The 24,906-nt window shown below is 39.8% G+C and overlaps 1 protein-coding gene across 1 annotated transcript in view; it reads left to right on the forward strand.

The window, feature by feature from the left end:
- The window catches only part of DCDC2 (doublecortin domain containing 2), a 58,245-nt gene extending 35,353 nt beyond the window's left edge, over positions 1-22,892 (forward strand). The window contains exons 8-10 of the mRNA XM_057424370.1: positions 8,907-9,007; positions 20,871-21,089; positions 22,337-22,892. Coding sequence (XP_057280353.1) covers positions 8,907-9,007; positions 20,871-21,089; positions 22,337-22,426 — 410 coding nt within the window. The 3' untranslated portion in view covers positions 22,427-22,892. The remainder of the gene's footprint in view (positions 1-8,906; positions 9,008-20,870; positions 21,090-22,336) is intronic.
- Positions 22,893-24,906: the final 2,014 nt, after the last annotated feature.

Genomic DNA, 24,906 nt, shown 5'->3' on the forward strand with positions numbered 1-24,906 from the left:
AGAGGTCTGCCATAAAGTAGATGTTAGTGTTTCAACAGCTGTTATCATTCCACTTTGCTTAGGGCAGATTGAATTGGTTCCCTGCTTTTTTGAGACACTAGCTATCTCTCTTCAGTGCAGTGTATCGGGCTCCATGTGTTCCTTTTCCTGGTAACCCTCACAAGACTTTGGGGAATTCAAAGCTTAAAGCAGTCTGTGTCCTCTTGAGATTCATCAGTCTTTCTCTCTGTGGGATTACAAAGCTGGAGAAGAGTTGAGATAGAGCATAACTCTTGAATAAGCTTCGTAAGAAAGCACTTGTGGTTTCAGTTTTCATTCATCCCTTCAGCCTGAAACCAAAAAATGCTGTAAGAATTCTTTCCACAAACTGTAGTACCACTAAATGGAGTCTTAATAAATATTGGTTTTGTAGGAAATAAATAAGTAATCAAGAAAAATACTTGTCTGACGACAGTGTGCATTTTTTCATGGTTGCTTTTTGCTGCACTTCTGTCACTAGTGAGTATGTGTGGGAGCATCTGAACATAGAAATTCAATTGCAGATAAGTACTAGTAAAATGACATTCCTCTAATAAGGCTTTCATGAAGGAAGATTCCTTTAAGAAGCTTAAATTCTGAAGCTTAAATGCTGAAAGCCGTTTTTGCCATAAAACGGAGTAAGGTCAAGGGACCTGCACAGGAGATTCAATTTTGGGGAAAAAAATGGCAAGATGGATGTTGCCAGATCCCCACAGATGTGACCAACAAGATAACAGCAATGTCTCCACCACCGCCATGGTACCACTGGGGCGATGCCGTAACTCAGATTCGAACCGAGGTTGCTGCGGTCACAACGCACAGTACTAACCACTATACGATCACGGCACGCTACCAAGCCTCCATGCATCCTTGGCATAGACTACCTCAGGAGAGGGTACTTTAAAGACCCCAAAGGGTACCGATGAGCTTTTGATATTGCTGCTTTGGAGACTGAGGAAATTGAGCAGCTGTCCACCTTGCCTGATCCTTCTGTTGTGGGGTTGCTAAAGGTCAAAGAACAACAAGTGCCAATTGCGACCACAACAGTGCACCGGCAGCAATATCGCACCAACCGAGACTCCCTGATTCCCATCCATAAGCTGATCCATAGACTGGAGAGTCAAGGAGTGATCAGTAGGACACGCTCACCCTTTAATAGCCCCATATGGCCTGTGTGAAAGTCTAATGGAGAGTGGAGACTATCAGTAGGCTATCGTGGCCTGAATGAAGTCACACCACCATTGAGTGCTGCCGTACCGGACATGCTAGAACTTCAGTATGAACTAGAGTCAAAGGCAGCCAAGAGGTATACCACGACTGATATTGCCAATGCATTTTTCTCAATTCCTTTGGCAGCACAGTGCATGCCACAGTTTGCTTTTACTTGGAGGGATGTCCAGTACACTTGGAACCGACTGCCCCAGGGGTGGAAGCACAGCCCTACCGTCTGCCATGGACTGATCCAGACTGCACTGGAAGACAGGCAAGCTCCAGAAGACCTGCAATACATTGATGACATTATTGTGTGGGGCGATACAGCAGAAGAAGTCTTTGAGAAAGGGAGAAAAATAATCCAAATACAGCTGAAAGCCGGGGTACCTGCTGGCTTGCTCTTCCTTCACATCTCATTCCTTTAAGCTTCTAGTCTTCCAATGCACATAACCTATTTTTCTGCCTTCCTGCCAGTGTGCTAGACACCATTTCTTCCCTTAGGTTCCATTTGTGTTCCTCATTTTTCTGTTTACTCTTATACAGTTTCTCATTCCACACATTCCTACTAACATTACTGTGCATCATCTCCCTCTGTTTCCGTATCCTCCAGCCTCTGGATATCCTCTCTCTCCAGTTGGCTGCTCCTCTTGAATGGCTTTTCCCTCTTGTGATCTGTTCTTTGCCCTTTTAAGGTTCTTCTTTCTCCTTCTTGCCTGAATGACTGAACAAGACCCTGATTTAAAATAATCAGAAATAATGGGAGATCTTTGTTTTGGTTACCTCACTTTTTTCTGTATAGGGTATAAAAAGTAATGATTTTTAGCATCAGACAGTCTGTTTTCATACAGGGACTGGCAAAACCTGAAAAATTCCAGTCTCTTCTGGTTGTCTGGGCACTATGAAGAAATATCCTCACAGATCAAGACTTCTGGTAATATTGTGCTTGGCCTGTTGACAGAAGTAGCACTTTACTGTGGCATGGAGAACTAAAAAAACCTAACTGAAATAAATCCTCTGATTTCCACTTGTCTGCAAAGCTGTAGGGAGACATTTTGGAGCTCAAAGTGCCCTTGAATTATTTAGTGCCATTGTATTCTACTCAACTTGGAGCAGATGCATAGACTGTGCCACACCTTGACTATAAGGATTAGACCTACCTTCCTTTCTTACCCCATTTTAGAACTTTTCTGACTCAACGTTGCCGTATCCCTGGCTGTGGCAAATTCCCAGTTTGAGGCACAGAAAGTCAGAACTAGCTTTTGTATGAGGAGTATATGTAATCTAAAATATTTTATGAACCATTTGGGGTAGGCATAAATGTTCACTCTAATGGAAATGCTGGGAATTCTCTTTTCAGTAAGGTACACTACTTATTTCTAACTTCAGCAGAGATTGCAATATAAGCCCACAACCATATGGAAGGAAGACTTGCAAAATTTTTTTTTCAAGTAATTTATAGTGTTTTCTAAAATGCAGCCTTGTTTTCTCCTCTCTTAGAGATGTGTGTAGAAACTGACTCATGATTCACAGAGATGTGAAATATTACGTCAATAAGATATTTTTTTGTCCTTTTTTTCTTTTCCTAAATCAAAAAACACTTCTGAAATATTACCTATAAAAAAATGAGGCTAAATTACCCAGTCTAACACATTTGCTTGGGAGGTGCTGAGTAACTCACAGCACTGGTAATAATGGTTAATGTGGTCTGCGAACTCCTGCTGAGAAGATCTTGGCACAGAATCACATAAACAAGTAATATATTGGCTTTTTACTCAGCTGCCCTGCTCCAGATATTTGTAAATTCACACATAAAAGGTCTAAATACTTATGGTCTGAGTAGTAACACTAGTAATGTTTATAATTTAAGCTATTTTCTTAATGCTCCATTTAATCAAGTTTTTTTTCATAAAGTATTTATAGAATCATAGAATAGTTAGGGTGGGAAAGAGCCTTTAAGATCATCAAGTTCCAACCCCCCTGCTGTGGGCATGGACACCTCATACTAAACCATGTCACCCAAGGCTCTGTCCAACCTGGCTTTGAACACTGCCAGGGATGGAGCATTCACAGCTTCCTTGGACAACCCATTCCAGTGCCTCACCACCCTCACAGGAAAGAACTGTGAACTCCTTATATCTAATTTATTCTTCCCCTGTTTAAGTTTTAACCCATTACCCCTTGTCCTATCACTACAGTCCCTAATGAGGAGTCCCTCCCCAGCATCCCTATAGGCCCCCTTCAGATACTGGAAGGCTGCTATGAGGTCTCAATGCAGCCTTCTCTTCTCCAGGCTGAACAGCCCCAACTTTCTCAGCCTGTCTTCATATGGGAGGTGCTCCAGTCCCCTGATCATCCTCGTGGCCCTTCTTTGGACTTGTTCCAACATTTCCATGTCCTTTTTATGTTGAGGACACCAGAACTGCACACAATACTCCAGGTGGGGTCTCACAAGAGCAGAGGAGAGGGGCAGGATCACCTCCTTCGACCTGCTGGTCATGCTCCTTTTGATGCATCCCAGGATACGGTTGGATTTCTGGGCTGTGAGTGCACACTGAAGCCGGCTCACGTTCATTTTCTCATTGACCAACACCCCCAAGTCCTTCTCTGCAGGGCTGCTCTGAACCTTTTCTCTGCCCAGCCTGTAGCTGTGCCTGGGATTGCTCCGACCCAGGTGTAGGACCTTGCACTTGTCATGGTTAAACTTCATGAGGTTGGCATCAGCCCACCTCACAAGTGTGTCAAGGTCCCTCTGGATGGCATTCCTTCCCTCCAGCATATCAACTGAACCACACAGCTTGGTGTCATCGGCAGACTTGCTGAGGGTGCACTCAATCCCACTGTCCTTGTCACCGACAAAGTTGTTGAACAAGATCAGCCCCAACACTGGCCCCCGAGGGACACCACTTTTTACTGTTCTCCAGCTGGACATTGAGCCATTGACCACAACTCTTTGTGTGCGGCCATCCATCCAGTTCTTTATCCACCGAATGGTCCATGTATCAAATTGATGTCTCTCCAATTTAGAGACAAGGATGTCGTGTGGGACAGTGTCGAACAATTTGCACAAGTCCAGGTAGATGACGTCAACAGCTCTACCCCTGTCCATCAGCTCCGTAGCCCCATCATAGAAGGCCACGAAATATTGTCAGGCAATTTTTACTTTGTTTGTTTGTTTGTTTGTTTGTTTTTTTCATTTTTGGTACCATAGGATCAATGTATGTATCCTATTGGAAGACTAATTTTGTTCTTTGATATTTTCTTGGAATTATTTATTTGTTCAAGTGTTAAACCTTACAATTTTCAGTTAGTGTAATTTTTTTTCTTCACCTGTTTTGGCACATTTCAGACCAAAATCCTTTCTTCCCTGACTATTAATGGTACATGTGTTTTGGACATTTGTCTTCCATACTTTCATTTCTGTGCAGAGGTAAATAATTATTTTCCCTTTTGCTGTCAATTTTCTTATTTCCTTAAAGAATTTTTTCTTTTCTGACAACAAAACTTTTCTGCCATCCTTTTAGAAACCAACCAATGATCTTCTGTGTTGTACACATTTGAAATGCGCTATTTTTTAACTACTTGTTTTCTCCAAAGAATATAGTTCTGAAAATGAGTTCATTTCCAAGTGTGAAAACACTGTCCTTGAAGTTTTTTGGTGACTTCTGTGGTCACTATTATTTCCCCTTGCAGGCTGCCATCTGATTTTACCATATTCCACGCTGTGGAAGAGCAGGAATGCTACTTCACTTTAAAGTACTTTCCATGCAAAACAACAGTTGTATTCTTTAGAGATGCTTGAAGGTTGTGCAGAACTCTTTTCAACTAATCTCTTTTCATTTATGACTATCTTTCTGAGAAGACACGTGGTAGAAATTGCTTAGAGGAAATCCTGTGAGGATTTCAGTTTTTGCTTATTGAAATTCCCCTGTTAATAGCTATTTGGATACACAGTTTTGAATGGGAAACTTATTTTCATGACACAGGTAGGAACTTATTGTCTTCCTCCCTCTCCCTCACTCCCTCCTGGTTTAATGCTTGAGGTTTTTGAAAATACTTGCACATCTATCTCCTTATGCTGGGCTATTCAGCATAGCCCTGAGGCTGACTTAGTCTTCTAAGAAGTGCTTTAAAATTGAGAATCCTAAGCTCTTGAGATGAATTTTGTGGATTTGGCTTCCAGGGTCAGCACATGTTTATCTCCCTTGTACTTCTTTTGCCTGCAGGAGAAAAACCTAATTAGAGTTACCTCTGTACCAAAATCCTTTCAGCTCTAGATGCCAGAAAATCCCCATTTTGGTTTAAAGACTTGGGGATCTTGAAGGCAAAGTTGGTATTACAGAGTCTAAATGGTGATACTAAATGCAGTTCTCTCAGAACTGATTTGACCTCTTATATTTCAGCGAGCTGAGGGATCTAGGACAAGGTTCTTTTCTTATGTATTTCAGAGAAAGCCTTGAATTAGGAAAGTCATCACGGTAGCTTTCAAGGAACACATTACTTTTTCCTCTCAGAATATGGTAGCAATCTATATCTCAGTTTAATGTCTATGATGAAAGGCCACAATGATAATATCAGATAAGAGAAACTGAACATTCTGTCCCTTAGAGAGCTCAGAGAAATGGGGAATGTGAAGTGCATTGATAGAATTTGTCAAAAAAAAAAACCCAACCGTGTCTTGGTAAAGGGGATCTGTAATGAGATATGTACATAAAGATTGTGCAAGATTTGCCATACTGCCAGCAAATATTGGATGTTCTTAGTTGGTGTCAGTGGAACATGCTACAACAGATGAATTATATTTAATAATCTACAAAAGAAAGGGACTTAGGGAAAAAGATATTTCTATGCTAAGTATGAAGATGGGAACTTTTTCAAGATGAGTGCGATGTTTAGAGTAAGAGTACATCCAATAATCCCGAGAACCTTGTGGTATTTCCAACACCAATACTTTCAGAGGACAAGTAGTCTAGATCTTTTGGTGGTTTGGGGAAGGGAGGTTCAATGGGACTGATGCTCAGGAGCTCAAGGTGCTGTATCCATCAGAAAATCTGTCTCCTAAGATGCAATCAGCTGTACCATTCTGGAATATCATTGCGATGTTCCATAGAAAGAGGCTTTCTTCATCTTAATTTTAAACTATGAGAATGGCTTTCATTTCTGCTGCTTTTGTCAGTGGCCTGTCAGTAGATATCTAAAGCCATCTGGATGAGCTGGCACCTTCCTTCCAGTTAGCCATTTGCAGTGGTATGGTATGTCTTAGAATTTTGTTCCCAGGGTAAATGCTTTGCTTGGCTTTTGTGGTGATGACAAAGTAATTGGAAAACTGTTGTGGTTTAAGTTCAGTCGTAAATCAGCCATGCAGTGCTTGCTCACTCCCCCTCCCTTTCCTGCCCCCGTGCCCGGAGGGATGGGGAGAGAATCAAAAGAATGTAACTCCTACAGGTTGAGATAAGAGCAGTCCAGTAACTGAGGTATAACACAAATCACTACTGCTATCGCCAATAATAATAATGATAAGGGAAATAACAAGGGAAGAGAATACAATACCACCCGCCGACCAGTACCCAGCCTGACGGAGCAGTGAACTAGCCCTACTGGGTAACGCTCAGTTTACATCCTGGGCATGACGTGCTGTGGTATGGAATACCACTTTGGTCAATTTGGGTCAGGTGTCCTGTCTCTGCTTCCTCCCGGCTTCCCCTCCTCCCTGGCAGAGCATGAGGCTCAGATAGTCCTTGGCCAGATGAAACATTTGAGCAGTAACTAAAAACATTGGTGTTATCAGCGCTGTTCCCAGGCCAAAAGTCAAAAAGCACTGCACTGCACCAGCTACTAAGAAGGAGAAAAAATGACTGCTACTGCTGAACCCAGGATGGAAACTAACTTCCAAAGTAGTCAATGCTGCCTTTTAATGCAGGTAGATTCCAGATTTCTCTAAGTCTTGGGGGTTTGTCCATTATTTTTCCTCCTTCTCAACGGTTCTGTGAATGGTTCAGTGCTACACTAGGGCTGTTTATTTAATAGCATCCAGCAATGTAGATCAGTTTGCATTGTCAGTTGATGTTATCAAGTTCACATCCTTTTATGGAGAATTAAGAGTCAGTCTGAAACAGCACAAATATATTTTCCTCTTCCTTACTGTTGTTATTTATTATGTTGGATATGAACACATCAGCATAGGACCATCTGCTGTCCTGGGTTCAGCAGTAGCAGTCATTTTTCTCCTTCTTGGTAGCTGGTGCAGTGCTGTGTTTTGACTTTTGGCCTGGGAACAGAGCTGATAACAATGATGTTTTGGTCTGGCCAAGGACTTTGTGAGCCTCATGCTCTGCCAGGGAGGAGGGGAAGCCGAGAGGAAGCAGAGACAGGACACCTGACCCAAACTGACCAAAGAGGTATTCCATACCACAGCATGTCATGCCCAGGATGTAAGTGGGGTTGGACTAGGTATCTGTCGGTGCTTGGTTTAGCTGGGGTTGGGGTGGCGAGTTATCGGCTGTCTGGTGGTGAGGTGTTGTATTCTCTTCCCTTGTTATTTCCTTTATCGTTATTATTGGTGGTAGCAGTAGTGATTTGTGTTATACCTTAGTTACTAAACTGTTCTTATCTCAACCTGTGGGAGTTGCATTCTTTTTGATTCTCCTCTCTGTCCCTCCGGGAGTAGGGGGAGGGCAAGAAGTGGGGGGAGTGAGTGAACGAGCTGCCTGACTGGGTTTAAACCTTGACACTTTCCTAGATAGATGGAGAGGGAGAGGAGGTTATGATTTGGAGTAACCTGTGTTTGTAATTTCCGGACTGTTTTCAGTTTGGGATGAAGGAAAAGACAAATGTGTCTCACCTGAAATTGTTTGCTTTCTGTATGTACTTATCTTCACTCTCCTAGTTAACTGATACTGAAAGACCTATATTCGAAACTTTGATGACCCCTAGTTATTACTTGCAACTGGGGGAAAAAATACCCAAACTAAATGGTATAAAATCTTTGCAAAATTGAATATTATTGTAACCATTAACCTTGTTGGTTAGCAGTATGCGCTTTTTTAATGTGAGTATGGAGTTTCAGCTATAGTTCCAGCATGTGCCCAAGGGTGGGGAGCAGCATTAATCCCAGCTGTTTCTGTTAATCTTTTACTGCTGTCCTGTTTCATGACTTCTGTTGTTGACTCAGAGCCTGAGATTTTTGATAGATGTGTGTGATAGTGCAAATTACTGGGGGGTATAATCGACTGCAGAAATAGAAGAATATGTATTAAGTTCAGATTGACTCCTGACCTTTGTCAGAAGTGAAGGAACTTCAGACTTAGGATATTTTTTAAAGGAAAGAGTTTCCTTTACTCTTTCCCTTTTTCCCTTTTCCCATTTCTTCTTTTCCCCTTTTCCCTTTTTTTACACTTTTCCCTCTTTTTTACTTCTTTTTCATTTTTGACCCTTTCCCCCTTTTCCGCTTTCCTTCCTCTTCTCCAAATGGTGTAGCATGTAAGTATTTGTTATTAAAAAGGAAAACAAATTCACAATAATGGGAGATTGAAAACTTCATTGAAAGAACTGTATAGGAAATGGTGGGTCAGCTCAGAAACCTGCTCTCAGAAACAAAATTGAGTGCAGTTCAGTAGTCGTGCCACACAGTGTCACAATGGGACTTCGCTTCCTTCCACTCTGTATCTTTCCCATTATAGGTGAAAATATTTTCAAAGCCAGTGGAGATGGGTCTGAAATCTGGGGAGCAGCTGAAGTGCAGGAAGATGAAGATACTCATGTAGAAGTTCCGCTGGATCAGGTTTGATCAAGCTCTTTAAATAAATGGATTTATTTGGGGTTGCAAGTTGTGTGCTCGTTTTCTTTCCCATTTTCTTTCAAGTGTACAGTGTAATTATGTAGGGGTAATTGTAACAGCTCAAAGATACAGCTTCTTCTCTTGTTAATGTGTTAAGTATCAGGTACCTTTTCATCAGCTTCAGAACTGCTTTGAGAGCCCTTGCTCTGAGAGCCCTTATAGTGCCTTAGAAAATCTGGACTCCTTGCTGTCACAGCCTACCAAATAGATCCACCTGGATCTCAGTCCATTCATACTGGTGGAGCAGAGTAAAGGCAGTATGGTACAGAATCAGTGTCAGAATTCCTGAAGTCCTGAACTACAAACAGGTGTGGATTTATCTGATTTTTATTAAAGCTGTCAGCACTTTCTTCTGTTGGAACAACATGGTACTTAGTTGGCCAAAATTTTATTCATAAGACTTACGTGCAATAAATTGGTCTTTATAACTAAATATAAGATTGTATCCCCTCTCTTTGACTTGTTTTTAAAAGAAACTCCTGTCAACTGAAATAGTACAGGAAGTAGGTAAGTTGATGTTTATTTGAATGGGGAGTAGAGCTGCTTAAATTATTTGCTGAAGAATTACTTTTTTTCTTTCCTTTTTTTTTTTTTTTTTCTGTTTCCTGGCTTATGAATTGCTGACAAGGCAGTTCTCTTTCATCTCACATTTGCAGTAATTTGCTACCTTGTTCAAGTTTGTGTCCAGTCCACAAGATGTTGCACTGTGCTTTTGGTGTCTGTTGATAATAGCTTAGGGCCAGCCACCTAGGCCAGAGAGTAGTGTTTCTGATACATGCTGCAGTGTAAGGAATTACATTTTACCCAATAGCTTTCTCAGGCTAAAAATGATTCAGAGCAGCCCTGTGGAGAAGGACTTCGGGGTGCTGGTTGGTGAGAAAATGAACATGAGCCGGCTTCAGTGTGCGCTCACAGGCCAGAAAGCCAACCGTATCCTGGGCTGCATCAAAAGGAATGTGACCAGCAGGTGGAAGAAGGTGATCCTACACCTTTACTCTGCTCTCGTGAGACCTCACCTGGAGTATTGTGTGCAGTTCTGGTGTCCTCAACATAAAAAGGACATGGAACTGTTGGAACAAGTCCAGAGGAGGGCCACGAGGATGATCGGGGGACTGGAGCACCTCCCGTATGAAGATAGGCTGAGAAAGTTGGGGCTGTTCAGCCTGGAGAAGAGAAGGCTGTGTGGAGACCTCATAGCAGCCTTCCAGTATCTGAAGGGGGCCTACAGGGATGATGGGGAGGGACTCTTTCATTAGGGACTGTAGTGATAGGACAGGGGGTAACGGGTTCAAACTTAAACAGGGGAAGTTTAGCTTGGATATAAGGAGGAAATCCTTTCATGTGAGGGTGGTGAGGCATTGGAATGGGTTGCCCAGGGTGGCTGTGAATGCTCCATCCCTGGCAGTGTTCAAGACCAGGTTGGACGAGGCCTTGGGTGACATGGTTTAGTGTGAGGTGTCCATGCCCATGGCAGGGGAGGTGGAACTTGATGATCTTAAGGTCCTTTCCAACCCTAACTATTCTATGATTCTATGATTCCAGCAATGTAAGAGATTCTTGGGCATTTTCCTGACTTCTGGTCAGCTCAGTGGTGAGGAGCTGCTGTCAGTGTGAGATTGTAAACAAATGGGAGGGAGTTGAAAATAGTTTGTAAATACACTTTAATTACTCAGGGCAACAGGGTGGAACACTAACAATCCAGGAGATTCCTGGACTGTGTCAGAGCCAATTTTTTATTGTAAGTAGTGGGATACATGATTAGGAGAGGCATTCTGCTGGGTTTGCTACTCATGAATAAAGAGTAACTTTTTGGGGAACTGATAGTGGCAGCCTTAGTGCAGTGGCCATGAGATGACAGAGTTTAAGACACTGAAGAAAGTGGGGATGGCAAATAAAATAAAAATACTAGAATTCAGGAGAGCGGACTCTGCCTTTTTTGGCAAACTGGCAGGCAGGATCCTGCATGAGGCTGCCCTGAAGTGCAGAGAAGCATGGGAGATGTGGTTGATCTTCAACAGTATCTCCCTTAAAGCACAAGAATTATCCTTATGTGCAAGAAAACAGGCAGGCATAGCAGGAGGATGCTTTGAACAGAGGACTCTGGACCTCATGCTAAAAGACATGGGAAGGTGAGGAACTGCTAAGGAGCAGTATGGAGATATTGACTGGGCATGCAGGGGTGGAACTGGGAAAGCCAAAACTTGTTGAGAAATGGAAACTGATGCATGTGATTCTGAATAACCAGCAATGGATTTGCTATGGGCAAATCATACTTAACCAGTCTCTACATTAATGATGAATAACTGGCTCTGTGGATGAAGGGAGAGTAGCTATCATCATTTATCTTGTTTTCAGTGTAGACTTATGTATTTATAGGAGAAATTGGAAGAAATGTGGTAGATATGGGGAGGAAGATATCCTTAAGGAAGGTAGGGACTGGATCTGTGGGCTACAAACTGGATGAAAAATTGACTGGTTCGGTGGGACTTAAAAAGTCTATTGGTTGAAACTGCAATTCATATGAAATCCAAGAATACTGGAGATGGCTTCCTTACTTCTCCATGGAGATCGTACAGTGGAGGCAACAGCTCTGCCCATTCTGTGGTGTGTCTCACCAGTTCACTTCAGCCAGAGGACAGTGACCATCATTAGGGAAGGAAGAACAGTTAACTTTCAACCAACACTTCTGTGCTTGGCAGTGGTAGCTCTGGTTGTTAGAGTTGCCAGTGAACACGGATGTGCTGGCAAGCTTACAGTGCTAAGAACTTGCTTAATACCTCTAAGCTCATGTACAAAAGCGCATGCATTGTGCTTAGATGGAAATATTTTTTGGTTGCTATCAACTGATTTTGCTACCTGGACAAGGAGCTGAAAGCAGGTGTGTTTGGGGGAGCAGATTTTAAAAAACCAGCCATGTACACTACTAATAGTCTGATTTAAATTTTCAGAAAAGCCAAACAGAGCACCAAAATTTATTTAAACTCAAGCCATGATGTATTTATCATCTTAAAACTTCATATATAGTTTGCTGGGTAATCTGGCAAGAAGCCAGGTCCTTCTGAATAGCACTGAGTACTTTTTATTCCCAGATAACTTGGATTACTCAGACCTTGGAAGCATTTAGCATTTTACATGTTCAGGTTCTTATTAACGATCATTTTAAATTGTTTTAAATTTTGTGATGTAAAACTTTATAGCTTTTTCTTATCTAAACTGCAGTTTCTGTTATTGCTAGAAATATGGAAAAGGACAGCCAATCAGGGCTTGACTATCTTGCATTATGCACAAATATTTACATGGCAGGTTTCACTAGAATGCTGGCACTTTTTATATGCTATCATTTCCATCAGCCACATAAATGAGGTGGTGAAAATAGAGCTTAGTCTTTTTTTTTCTTTTTATGCACCTTCTCTGTGTTGTCATTTGCAGTACACTGTTGAACAAATGCCAGATTAGCCATTAACTAAACTTAGTGTAATACTGGCTAGACAGCTGCTTATGTCCTATTCTGTAAAATGCTGTCTGCCAGCTGAGAACACATTAAAAGAACAGGATTTGCTTTACTCCAGACTAGCTGACAGTTGTAATTGAACATCAAGGAAGAAAAATCAGTGTTTTGCCTAAAACCAAACCAGACCCTTCTGTTCTATATTCTGTGTCAGGATTTCAGCTTCCAAATGCAAAATGGATAGTTTCTTCTTTTGACATGCAGACTTATTCCAGGTTGGTTGTTTACATCTCTGTGTCAACATTCATGGTAATGTATGGCAGACTATGAAATCAGTTGTGCAAATAACAGGGAGCAAGGTGGTTTTATTGCAGTTCTTGGTAAGGGTGCAGCAAAAAAAAGACGAGTTTCTTATTTGAGATGGTAATTAAGTGCGTTACTTTGAGTTTGCTGATAATAATATCAATATATTCAAAGAAACTCTGAGATAGAAAATCTAAATTTCGAAGCTTTTGGAATCAACTACTATAATTTTATACAAGTTGTGAAATACAAAGCCAGCAGTTGGTTGTAATAGTACTGAAATAGCACTGCAAGTTTGCATTGGTTTATCCATTTCCATAAGCAGGGTTGGGGTAAGCATGAAAGTTATGAGATGCTGTCCAGTGCCTGACCCCTACAAGGAATTCATGCGTGTTGTGCTAGCCTACTTTGCCAGGGGGTATATGATACTGGCTATTAAGATTTAAGTGATGGTGAATGAATCTGTTTGTTTGGGATTTGGTTGTGGTTTTGGTTTTGTTTTTTTTTTCGCTCCAGATTCATCATCTCAATCTCCCTCTCTCTGTGTTTATTTGTAAGAATCACTGGATGCTAAATTCATCTAATGGGCACTGATTTGGGGTTTTGTAGGTGTTCCCACTCTTGGTTCTTTCAGTAGCCATTTTCTTTCTATTACTACAGACATGTCCACTGATTAACGCAGACCTGATGCCACTCATTATTCCCCATTTCCTGGGCTGTTATGTGATGTGAGATTGTGTAGCCCCCCTAGGTGCTCTCTGCAGCTGGAGTGTGTCATCAGTTGCAGAAAATTTGCACCTTTCATTTGTAGTTTTCATTATTGAGTGTACATTTTGCTTTAGAAACCCAAGATTCACCTCAGTGAGCAGAACAGAATGTTTATTTTCCCTGTTGCTGAAGGCAAAATGTTAAAGCTTACAGTGATTCAACAGTAAAACAGGCTGACTGCTTGAAGAGACATTCTTTGATTAAAAAGGTTAGGACCTTTCACGAGAAAACATTTTGCATTGCATCAGTAAGTGTTTCAAAATGACATTTGCAAAGAATACATGCAGAACTTCATATGCTGAAATTTTGCTACGAATGATGCAGCTGTAATCTAAGCCTTCTGGATGCTGAGTGCTGACAAGCCAGCAGATAAGATTTTCACAGCATATTCTTCTTTCAGCTCCACTGATTTGCACTTTCTTTTTTTTACTGTTTCTCTGTGTGAGATAGGAAACTTGCTCTGGTTGGTTCATTGCATCTCAGAACAAGAAGAGAGATCTTCCATTGGTTTCTGTATTGGATGACTGATTTCTGAAGCTATAGCAACAAGGTCTGATCTTTTCTTTAAAGGCCTGCATGACCAGCTCTTGGAGGGCCTTCAGTTCCTCAGAATGAAGCCTGCAAACACAGTTCTGTTGTAAAACCAGTGTTGGTACCACTTTGACAAAAGTTTCTTTTTTCTGTGTGCGCCTGTCTTGAAAAGCTCTAGCAATCATAGAGTAGACAATTTCTCAAATTGCTTAAGATTTAGGGCATTTTTCATTCACTATAGAAGAGTCTTTTTCTGGAAAAAAAAAAAACAAAACCAAACAACAAAGCAAACCCAAACCAAACGCATTTCTGTATTTTTGCAACCTCAGTAGGGCTTCTTTTTAAATGCTTATCAATCTTTCCATTGTCTACAGGGGTGCTCAGCAGAACATGCTCCATTGTGAAGCTTCGGCAAATTTTAATGTACACATGGAAAATGTTGTGGAAAAACTAGACATGGTTGTCAGTGAATAGCTGAAGAAAAATATTGTTGACTTAGTTACATCTTAGAGAAGTAAAGGTCTGATCAGATGTTTTCTTCTCTACCATGTGGAGCGTGACCAGCAGGTCGAAGGAGGTGATCCTGCCCCTCTACTCTGCTCTTGTGAGACCTCACCTGGAGTATTGTGTGCAGTTCTGGTGTCCTCAACATAAAAAGGAATGGAACTGTTGGAACAAGTCCAGAGAAGGGCCACGAGGATGATCAGGGGACTGGAGCACCTCCCGTATGAAGACAGGCTGAGGAAGTTGGGGCTGTTCAGCCTGGAGAAGAGAAGGCTGTGTGGAGACCTTATAGCAGCCTTCCAGTATCTGAAGGGGGCCTATAGGGATGCTGGGAAGAGACTCTTCATTAGGGACTGTAGTGATAGGACAAGGGGTAACGGGTTCAAACTTAAACAGGGGAAGTTTAGCTTGGATATAAGGAGGAAATTCTTTCCTGTTAGGTGGTGAGGCACTGGAATAGGTTGCCCAGGGAGGCTGTGAATGCTCCATCCCTGGCAGTGTTCAAGACCAGGTTGGACGAGGCCTTGGGTGACATGGTTTAGTGTGAGGTGTCCCTGCCCACGGCAGATGATCTTAAGGTCCTTTCCAACCCTAATTATTCTATGATTCTATGATTCTATAATTCTATGATTCTTTGTCCATACTGTGATAGAGGAATTATGTATGCCTCCAGTTACCACAGATGAAACCAAGGAACACTGTTTGAAAAACTGTTTTTTTCTACACTTCAAGTTACATAGTTTCCCTTAATTCTAGTTGGATTTCTTGGTGCTATGTTCTTATGAAAAAATTACACTCTCTGGACTCAGGTGCTATATTTGTTGTTAATAAAAAAATAAAATAATGCATCCAACTGATAAAAAGGTTGGAGTTTAAATATTGTGGGGATGAAGACATTTTGCCCTCAGGAACAACCATTACATTTACTATGTGGGAAATGTAAGCCTGATGAACACTTAACTATTCATTTACTTGTTTTTAAGAGCCTGGGTTTTGTAAATGATGTGGAAGAGAAGAGGGCTGCTGTCACTTAGCAACCCTGTCTGGTTCGGGAACAAAATGTTTTGCTGTAGGAATCTGTGCAGTGCAGCTACAAAGCATTCCTGACTGGGTAGGAGCAGGGGCAGCTCGTTGTGGAGAGGTTTGGTGCAATCAAAGTTAAGTGTTCCTGATGCTGCATTTGTGAGGTGTTTTCATGTCGGTATTTGTGACCATTAAGATTTTTGTTGTCTACCTCATTGTTTGTTGTGACCATTAGCCAAGTAGACATTTCCAAATGGCTTCAATAAAGCAAAATTATGTTTTACTTTAATGGTACAAAATAATTTCCACTTTAAATGATTTGTGATACTGCACTTTTCAATATTCTAGTATCAGTCATGTACAGACCTGAGAGGTTACATTAGCATCCCTAGAGGAAAAGAAGCCAAATGCTTGTCAGCAAATGCTTCAGTGTCTTAAGATTTCCTGACTTTTAACTGCTTTTGAATGATGATGGCATTTGGTAATGTAGTTCTTAATGAATGATAGCATAATGAGTGTAATTAGAATACATCTTTCTTTTTTAAACACTCTGGTTTTGCTGAGATTAAAAATACCATCAAGCAATCATACTTCTTGAATGCAAAATTAAATTCACTCTGTTCCTTATCAACCTGATAGTAAGTCAGGAGGTTTCCAGAAGGCAGGCTGGGTCCATGTTTCCAGCATGAAGTTGAGAATTACTTCAGTTGTTGTAGGTGCCTTTGGTTGATTATGCCTTTCAATATACATATATTGTGTCAGCAAGTCTTTTTATTGCTTGTCCGTGACAAGCAAAGAATTTCACTGACATTTGTGAAGGTATGATTTGAAAACTAGTTATTTTAACTAGTGTACTTTCATCTGGAAAATTGCAAAAGCATCATCTTCACTTAAAAGATGCAGCCAACAATACAAGAAAGGTTACTTCCTATTTTCTTGCAACCATGCAAAACACAAAATTACAAACCCTACTAGGAGCGGTTGTCATGTTCTGACTATAGAAAGACTGAGGGTAATTCATCACAGTCACTTGAAAAGTCCCTTGTCCTTGAAGGCATTTACTTCTCTGTGAAAATTACTTCAAAGAATAAGAATGTAATCACCTCATGCTTTTGCAGTTTGGTATTTATTGCTGTCATGTTGAAGTTGTGCTGTTGGCTTTTTATGACATGGACACAGGCCTAAAGTAACACATGAATACATATTCTGCAGCCCACTACTGTATACATGTTTAGTTACCCTGAGCTACAACTGGCTGGGTGCTTCCAATATGAATTTTTAAAGTGCCTCTTGTTCTCTGTTATGGTCCTGGAATCTTTCATGACAACATGTTGATACTAATATTTGATGCTCATGTTTATTCCATTGTGTTGCAAAGTGGTCATAGATCTCAGTCACTTAGGTCTGGTGATATAGCGGGTTCTGTGGATTTGAGATGCCAGGAGCTCTTACAGGAATCCAAATGTAATGTGTGACTTCGTCTGAGCCAACATACTGGCTGAAAGCTGAACTCTGATTTCTTGAGTGCAAAGAGGAGTGGCAGAGTCCCACATCTGTCTTGGCTATGCAGCCAGTATATTCCACATAGGAAGCTCTTACTCAGAATATTCTGTTTATTTAAAAGATGAGTGATGAAAAGCTAAAAACTAAGATGTGATATGTCACTGCTTTTTCTTGCATATATTGCTGATGTCTAGAAATGAGTCTGATGATTTCTGTATGGACACATAGCTCTGAATCAGCACACCTGTTTTGTTTTCAGTATGCCCACCCTGATTTATTGACTGAGAGAAAACAGTCTGCAATAATTTTGTTGTATATGTAATGGGCATTTTTTACAGTTGTAGGTAGAGGGGTGGCTGAAGTGTATCAAATTCAATGAAAAGGTTCCCATTGACTCCAGGGGACTTTGAATTGTACCCTGACCCAGCAAGAACTTTGTTGTAGGCTTTAGCTCACGATTTCAGGTTCACTGAAATCACTGGAACTGTTCTAGAAAATAAAGTATATACAACATTTAGAGGCTTTAGACCATATGCTCTGTTTTTCTGCCTTTTTCTGTTTTCCTTCCTGCCTGTATATATAAAGATTCTTTTCCCCTAAATATCAAAAATCCAACTTTTGCTTCAGTTTGTCAGTGAAGAAGGTGTACTTAAAATAGTGAATGCTAATTTATGCATAGCTAGTAGATCAATAGAAAAGTAAAGTGTCACACCTTTTATGTTAAAAGCAGTGTATGATGTGGTGGTGTCCTTTTACAAGGGCATGTAGTGACAGGATGAGGAGAAATGGCTTTAAGCTGAAGGAGGAGAGATTTAGATTAGATATTCAGAAGAAGTTCTTCCCTGTGAGGGTGGTGAGGCCCTGGCACAGGTTGCCCAGAGAAGCTGTGGCTGCCCCATCCCTGGCAGTGTTCAAGGCCAAGCTGGACGGGGCTTGGAGGAACCTGTGTGGTGGATGGTGTCCCTGCCCATAGCAGGGGGTTGGAACTGTATGATCTTTAAGGTCCTTTCCAACCCAAATCATTCTGTGATTTTATGATTCTGTGTAATCTTGGCCTCCATTTCCCTCCCTACAATCCTGTCTTATGTCTGCTGTGCATTCTGGAATGCATTGTCTGTGGTCCTTTTCACATTTCAAAGCCTACCTATGACTCTGGATGCAGTGAGAACCATACTGTATTTTAGATTACCTTTCAGGTCTTCTTCTCTGGGTCAGTGCTGATTTTTAACTTGTTTGAAATGTCCATTCTAATGTAGTGCAGCTTGAATGGAGATTAAATGAAGAACTCATTTTGCTTTCCAGTTATTAGCTGCATATATGCCTTTTTATTTTTTTCTGTAGTAGTAGTAACCGTTCTAGTAATGTGCTCAGCTGTCTTGAAATTTTCACCTACTAAAGAAGCATTACACTTGTACATGCACTGATGGGATTTGGTTTACTGGTCTTGTTTTGTGCTATTATTTTTCAGGCAATTTAGCTTGCCTGGTCAATTAAATTCGTTGAAATTTGAATGTTATTTCATGCCAGTTCCTTGTGAGCTTCCAGGAAGTTTCTGGGTAGAGTTCAGTAATACCATGTTGATCTTCCATATTAGTTTTAAGTCTTAAAAAATTTGCATCCACACCCATTTTAGGCAGATGAGGTCTAATGAGTCTAGCTAGTGTAGCAGCTTAGGAGGTTACTGCCCCTCAAATGTCCGTTGTTCTTCTATGCTAAAGACTGCTTCCACACCAATATAACCAGTAAGAGCATATCTATTAGGATACATGTATTTACACCATAGTGTAATGTCTACATACCTTCTTCTGCAGTCCAAAATGAGTCACCATACTAAAGCAGTTCAGGCAAGGGCAGATACTCTCTTCTGATTGTACCCACTACCAGGCAGTGACAAAAAACCTGGAAATAATAATATCTTGGATGACTACAGCAGTTAACTGAGAAAGCCTCTGTTTAGTTTTCTTCTTTTCTTACCCTCTCTTCATTTAATGTTTGTAACGTCATAGCAAGCAGTGCCATTAAGCAGAACCAAAACCACTTATTATAGCTAGTGGTGTCTGGTGCATGTAATTTGTCCCACCCTCCCCTGTTTCTGGTAGGATCCAGAGCTGCTAATTGCCTTAGCAAACTGAAAAGAAAATTAGTAGGTCACATAAGTAAGACCAGCAGGTAACTTCTGAGAACTTATGGATCTACAGATTCTTTGCTATCTTCATGTGCTGGAGGTTACCAAAGTTGGCTCAAGTTTGCTTTAGATGGTGCCTTCTTTGAAGGTGTTTCTTAAGATTTGTCTTGTTTAATTTTTATTTTAGTGGTAATATGCCCAGCTTGATGTTACCAGATGAAAGTGAGTCAGGAAGGCTTGAGTAAAATACACAGAGACTACTGTACTTCAAAAATTACTTATGGAGCTGTTATTTATCTGGTCAGGTAACCATGTAATATTTCTAGTAATTTGTCATTCTGTGCATTATTACAACACAATAACTTGTCCTTTCTGAAGCTGTGTCAATGTGGTGTTGTGCACTGGCATAATAAAGTTGTCTTATGTTGCTACTTAGATATAAAAGCAAAAGCAAGGCATTCCATCAAGAGGCTTCAGTCAATTGTTGGTATGGTTGAAATGGCTTTTACTAGTATGTTGAAGGTGATGAGGCAATTCTTTTGAAATGTTAGTGAGGGAAAGAGATTTTTAGAAGACGTAATTTACAGGTCTGTAGCAGATAGCTGCCTGCATAAAGGAGCTGCTAATGATAATAAAATTCCAAACACTTATGATTAAAAGAGAATCTATTGTTCTCAGCTTGTTTGCTTTAGATTTAGTCTGATGAGGCTGTGTGGGAGGCAAACATCCTGTCACTCCTGTGTGATTTTTTTTTCTCTTTATTTTCATTCAAACCTTAGTACAAGTACCTAAGTCATCTTGGAAGTGGGGGCATTGGTTCACTGAATAGTCAGGCAAATCTTCAAAGCTGAAACTGGAAGTAAAATGACAGAAAGGAGATACTATGTGCATGAGTCTTCCAGGTGATCGTGAAATGATGCTGCTAGCAGCTCCATCTATCGTGACTTTTTGCTTACGCTTCTTCAATGTGGGACAAGATACTGTTCCTCCTCTTGGTTGGTCAATTGCTAAATATCAAACAAATCCTAACAATGCCACCCCACATAGGGGTCCTTGGGAAGGACAGTGATGTTGTAGAAGTGACCAGTAGGTCTACCTCATCTCTCTTGCTACTTTTCTGTGGGTGCGAAGAAGGAGGCTGCACAACAGGGCCAATTGGCATGGCATGGCCTGGTCTGTAGGTAAAATGGTTCTTGGGGAACAGTGACATCATTGAACATTTTATTGTTGCAGGATTTTATAAACAAGTACATGCTAAATGCTAGAATGTTGGAGAATCTGGAATAGCAGGAACAAAATAGCTCTTGCTGTATTAGTTAAATCTAGTTCATTCCAGTTGTTTTGGGTATGGTCAAATGGATTAACCCAGTGTAATTCATTTAAATCTCACTAATACTTTTTTTAAAATGTAGAATATCAGTGCATTATGGGATGTTAGTACAGGAGCATCATTTTCTGTCCACATAGACAAACCTCAAATTAACATTCGTACTCCCCAAGTAATGATGTAATTGTGATTTTGACGTCTGTCACGTTTCAGAATTTTGTGGAGCATTCTGATTAAAAACACCTCATAATGCTGCTGCTTTTCCTTTCACCAGAGGCCAGCAGAAACTGTAGATGAAGAAGAAAATGCAGAAGAGGAAAATGACTGTGGAGAGGAGGTATATAAAGGAGAAGAAGAGTATCCAGAAGTGAATGGAGATGAAAGTGAGAAAACTGCTAAAGAAAGAAGTGAAGTGGAAGAAAACAAGAAATTAAATGAGAATTACAAAGATGAAGCAGAAGATACAGAAGAGGATTCTGGTAGTCAGAACCAGGTGAGTGTTCATACTTTCAGTTTGTTTTTCTTAAGTTATTGATGTTCATTCATCTCAGCCTTAGGCTTCTCAGCTAGTCTCTAAATAGCTCACTCCTGATAAGTTGATGCATTTACAAGAACTTCAGTTTGAGGAAAAGCTGTTTTCCATCTGCATAGATCAGTTACATCAGTAATTACATTATATGCTCTCCAACTGAGAAAGCAGATGTTCTTGCTCTTTGATGAATCTGCATCTCTTGCTTTCCTGAGAATGCTGAATTAAAAAAAAAAAAAAAAGAAAGAAAAAATTCTTGCAATTTCCAGAAAATGCATGGTCATTTATATATTTCCACCTTACATTGTCCTTTAGAACAGAACAGAACAGTGTTCATGAAACCACCATGCCTCATTGTTTTGATGAATTGACATTCACAGAAGTTTCATTTCATAAGGGCTCTTGCCATTGCTTTGTGGAATTTTCATCTCCTTTTCTTAGAAATATGAAAAGACAGTGGAGATGAACACAATCCTCAAAGCAGGGGGCTTTTGTTGGTTCAAAAGCAAATATCCTTTTAATTTAGGAGCTATGGTAACATGCTGTTGGTTTAGGTGGAGGCATACAGCCCTGAAAAATAAAGTGGACTGCCCTGGCTGTCATATGAACTGACCAGCAAACAGAATGTAGGAATGAAGTATTTTGTTTGATGGGGAGAATCCAGATCTGGAAAAGTGGGATCCTTGAGCATCAGAAGCAGAACAACTTGCTGCATATTTCATGCCTATAGGCTGCTGAAACCAGACTCTTCCTCTCTTTGTGACACTAGGACTGGCTTCTTGTACCTTGCAACTAGGTTTTCTTCTGTTTCTGTATGACATACAAGAACATCTTTCAATTAAGAGAGCTACATAGCGTGATGCTTTCTTGGGCTCTGAATTTATTCAGTGCTCAATATATTGATCTTTTGTTTGTTTTTAGAAAAGCTGAAGTTATTTATGGGAGTGGAGAAAGTGAGCATTTAAGTGGGTATGTGGGTAACTGATGTTTAATGAAAGAACTTGGGGGGAACCTCTAATCTGAGTAAGTTATCCTTTGGAAGGTATACATGTGTAAGGTAAATAAAAATGTTAATGTGATCATTATCAGAAAACATTTTTTTCACATTGATACTTTGTGGAAACTTTAGTATGAGGTGCTAGCACTAGATTGAAATGAAGTGAAATCTTTGTTACCTCGTGAAGTTAACAGTACCTTTCCTTTTTCTCTAGGTTGATTTCCATCTTGAAAAAACATCCACAGCTCCAAGGGTGACAATCACCAGCCCGCAGGAAAGTGAAAAAGACAGACCAGAGCAATGACTACAGTTGCATAGATAGAAAAAATGTAATGAGCAAAATGGAAAGATTATAATACTTTAAATATAAAGCATGTTATTTTTTGGAATTGATAACTTGTAATGGAAAGATAGTTCCCACATACTGAGTCTTGAAATAGTAATGCCATATGGACTGATTTAGAAAACAAACATTAATAGCTACTGGAAGAACATAGAACTATTTTTACAGGGTGAGATTTTCCAAATGGAGGGGGGAAATACAAGCGTACTGTATAGTAGTGTTAGAAATAAATTAACTATTCTATGGTATAAGATGGCTAGCAGTAATAGAATAGCTGCAAAAATGACACAGTTCCAGAAAAAGGAAAAGTCCATCACCCTAATTCAATATCAAAACTTTTTTGCACATTTGTTCGGAAAAGAGACACATTTTTTACTTTTAATGAGGACATGCGTAGTTTCTCCTTTAGAATTCCACAAATACATGTTTTCCAATAACAAATAATGTTATTCCAGGCATAACATTAAGATATAATTAGAATACGTTCCTCAGTTAGTGGATTTATGCCCCTAAAAGCTGGTGTACTATAATGAGGTGTCAGTCCTAATGTTACTAAATAGTGGATTTTTAATATATTAATTAGAATTGTTAGTTTTTACATTCTAAAATAAATAGCTCATATTTAGCACTATCAATGAATGTAGACAGCCCACAATACTGCCGCTTGTTCTCATTTACAACATGAATGTTGATTGTCCTGCACCAGTTTACTAAACAGTGACTTGTTACCATAGTGGGAAAAAAAAAAGTAGAAGAAAAGTATTTAGCAGATTAGTTTAAAGTTGAGTTTCGGTAGATTTGTAATCCAGTACTGTGTGAAACTTAATTTATTAGTGGGAAAAAAAAAAGTAGGAGAATAGGCCTGAATTCAGACTGAAATTACCATGAAACCATTCCTATCAATGGAGCCATTTAAATATGAAATACATTAGGATGAGCCCTCCAGTTTTCTGTAAAAATCGGCAACAATTGCTGCATTTATGAATCCTTTATGTAGCCTTAATGGTTGAAAGTGTGTCATCATCTTTTGGAGTAAGCTGGCTCCTTATCGGCTGTGGCTTAATTTGCATTAGTAAATAAGGCATTGACCCACAGTATTAGTTCTCTTAATGACACCAATTCTGTTACTCTTATTGTTTCTCTATTAGCAATGAGGATAATTTGTATTTTATAGAAACGCAGCCCTGAGCATAATTTCATTAATTATACAAAAGAAATAATGAGTTTCCATATCATTAATGCTGATAAATTATTACTATCAGAAGCTAAATGTCATTTTTGTTGATTTCATGCCATTAAGACAAAAATTACGTTTATGAACAAATTGAACTTGAAGCACTTTGAGGAATGTGAAGAACCATTCTTCATAACTGAAATTCATCCATACATCTTCTCTTTTTCAGCAGAAAAAGTTGAATATATTTCCAATAACTATTGAATATATTTTTCCAATGGAATAGAAACACATAGAGGTCCTTCAGCATGTTTCTAAGTATTGGCAATATAAGTATAAAAAATATAATGTCAAAACCAATAGGAACAGGGTTAGAAAAGTCTGTCGTATGGCATCTCTGAACTGCCTATGATTCGTGTCTCCTTTGTTGAACTGTCTGAGAAAGATCTGAGGGAATATTGCGTTTGTGATCAGTTCAAAATAAGCTCCTAGTTTAGCCAAAATCTTAAGCATGTGTGCATGCTTCATTTGATACAGCAGTTAAGCCTATGCTCAAATATCTTGATTTCACTGGGGTTTAAGAAGACATTTAAAGTTATGCAGAAGTAAAAACCAACCAACACCTCAGAAAAAAAACAGAAACATTATGAATAAAATAATTGTATGTTCTAGTAAGGGAAAAATGAAAGAAATCCCTAGGTACCTTTATAGTTAATCCCGTACTGGAATAATAATATGCAGTAGCATTAAAACTCTCAAACAATACTTAACCAGTCAGAGAAGGCAGCTCTGTCTCCTCAGGGAGCTTAGGAGAATTTACCTGCTGACACTTCTGTGCAAAGCTGACCTAGGAGACTGACTAATGCTGCATCTCTGCTCACTTTAAGCTGAATAGCTCATATGCTTATTAGCTATTCATGAGTAAGCATGGTCTTAAATGTGTTGCTGAATCAAGACAAACAACAGTAATCTTGTACTGACATTACTCTGAATGGGCTTTTCACTAGCAGTTAATGGTGTACCAAATACAGGACTCTTCTTGTTGTCATTTTATTGCAGATTAAGACATCAGCAACCTCTGAGATGTTCTTCATCCTCAGAAATTTTAAGTTAATTCAACACCCAAAAATATCTGATGGAGATAATTAATTTGGAGAACATTTGCCTCAAAATGTTGTACCTAGAAACAATATTTTGAAGAAACTGATGGATTTGCATGATGATTCTCTTCTCCTTTTGGTTTCTATTTATTCTGTCTGCCAACAGT

The sequence above is a fragment of the Pezoporus wallicus genome, unplaced genomic scaffold, assembly GCF_028554395.1.
Source record: "Pezoporus wallicus isolate ANWC-B61680 ecotype Strahan unplaced genomic scaffold, APGP_CSIRO_Pwel_v1 contig_5485, whole genome shotgun sequence".
Classification (NCBI taxonomy): domain Eukaryota; kingdom Metazoa; phylum Chordata; class Aves; order Psittaciformes; family Psittacidae; genus Pezoporus; species Pezoporus wallicus.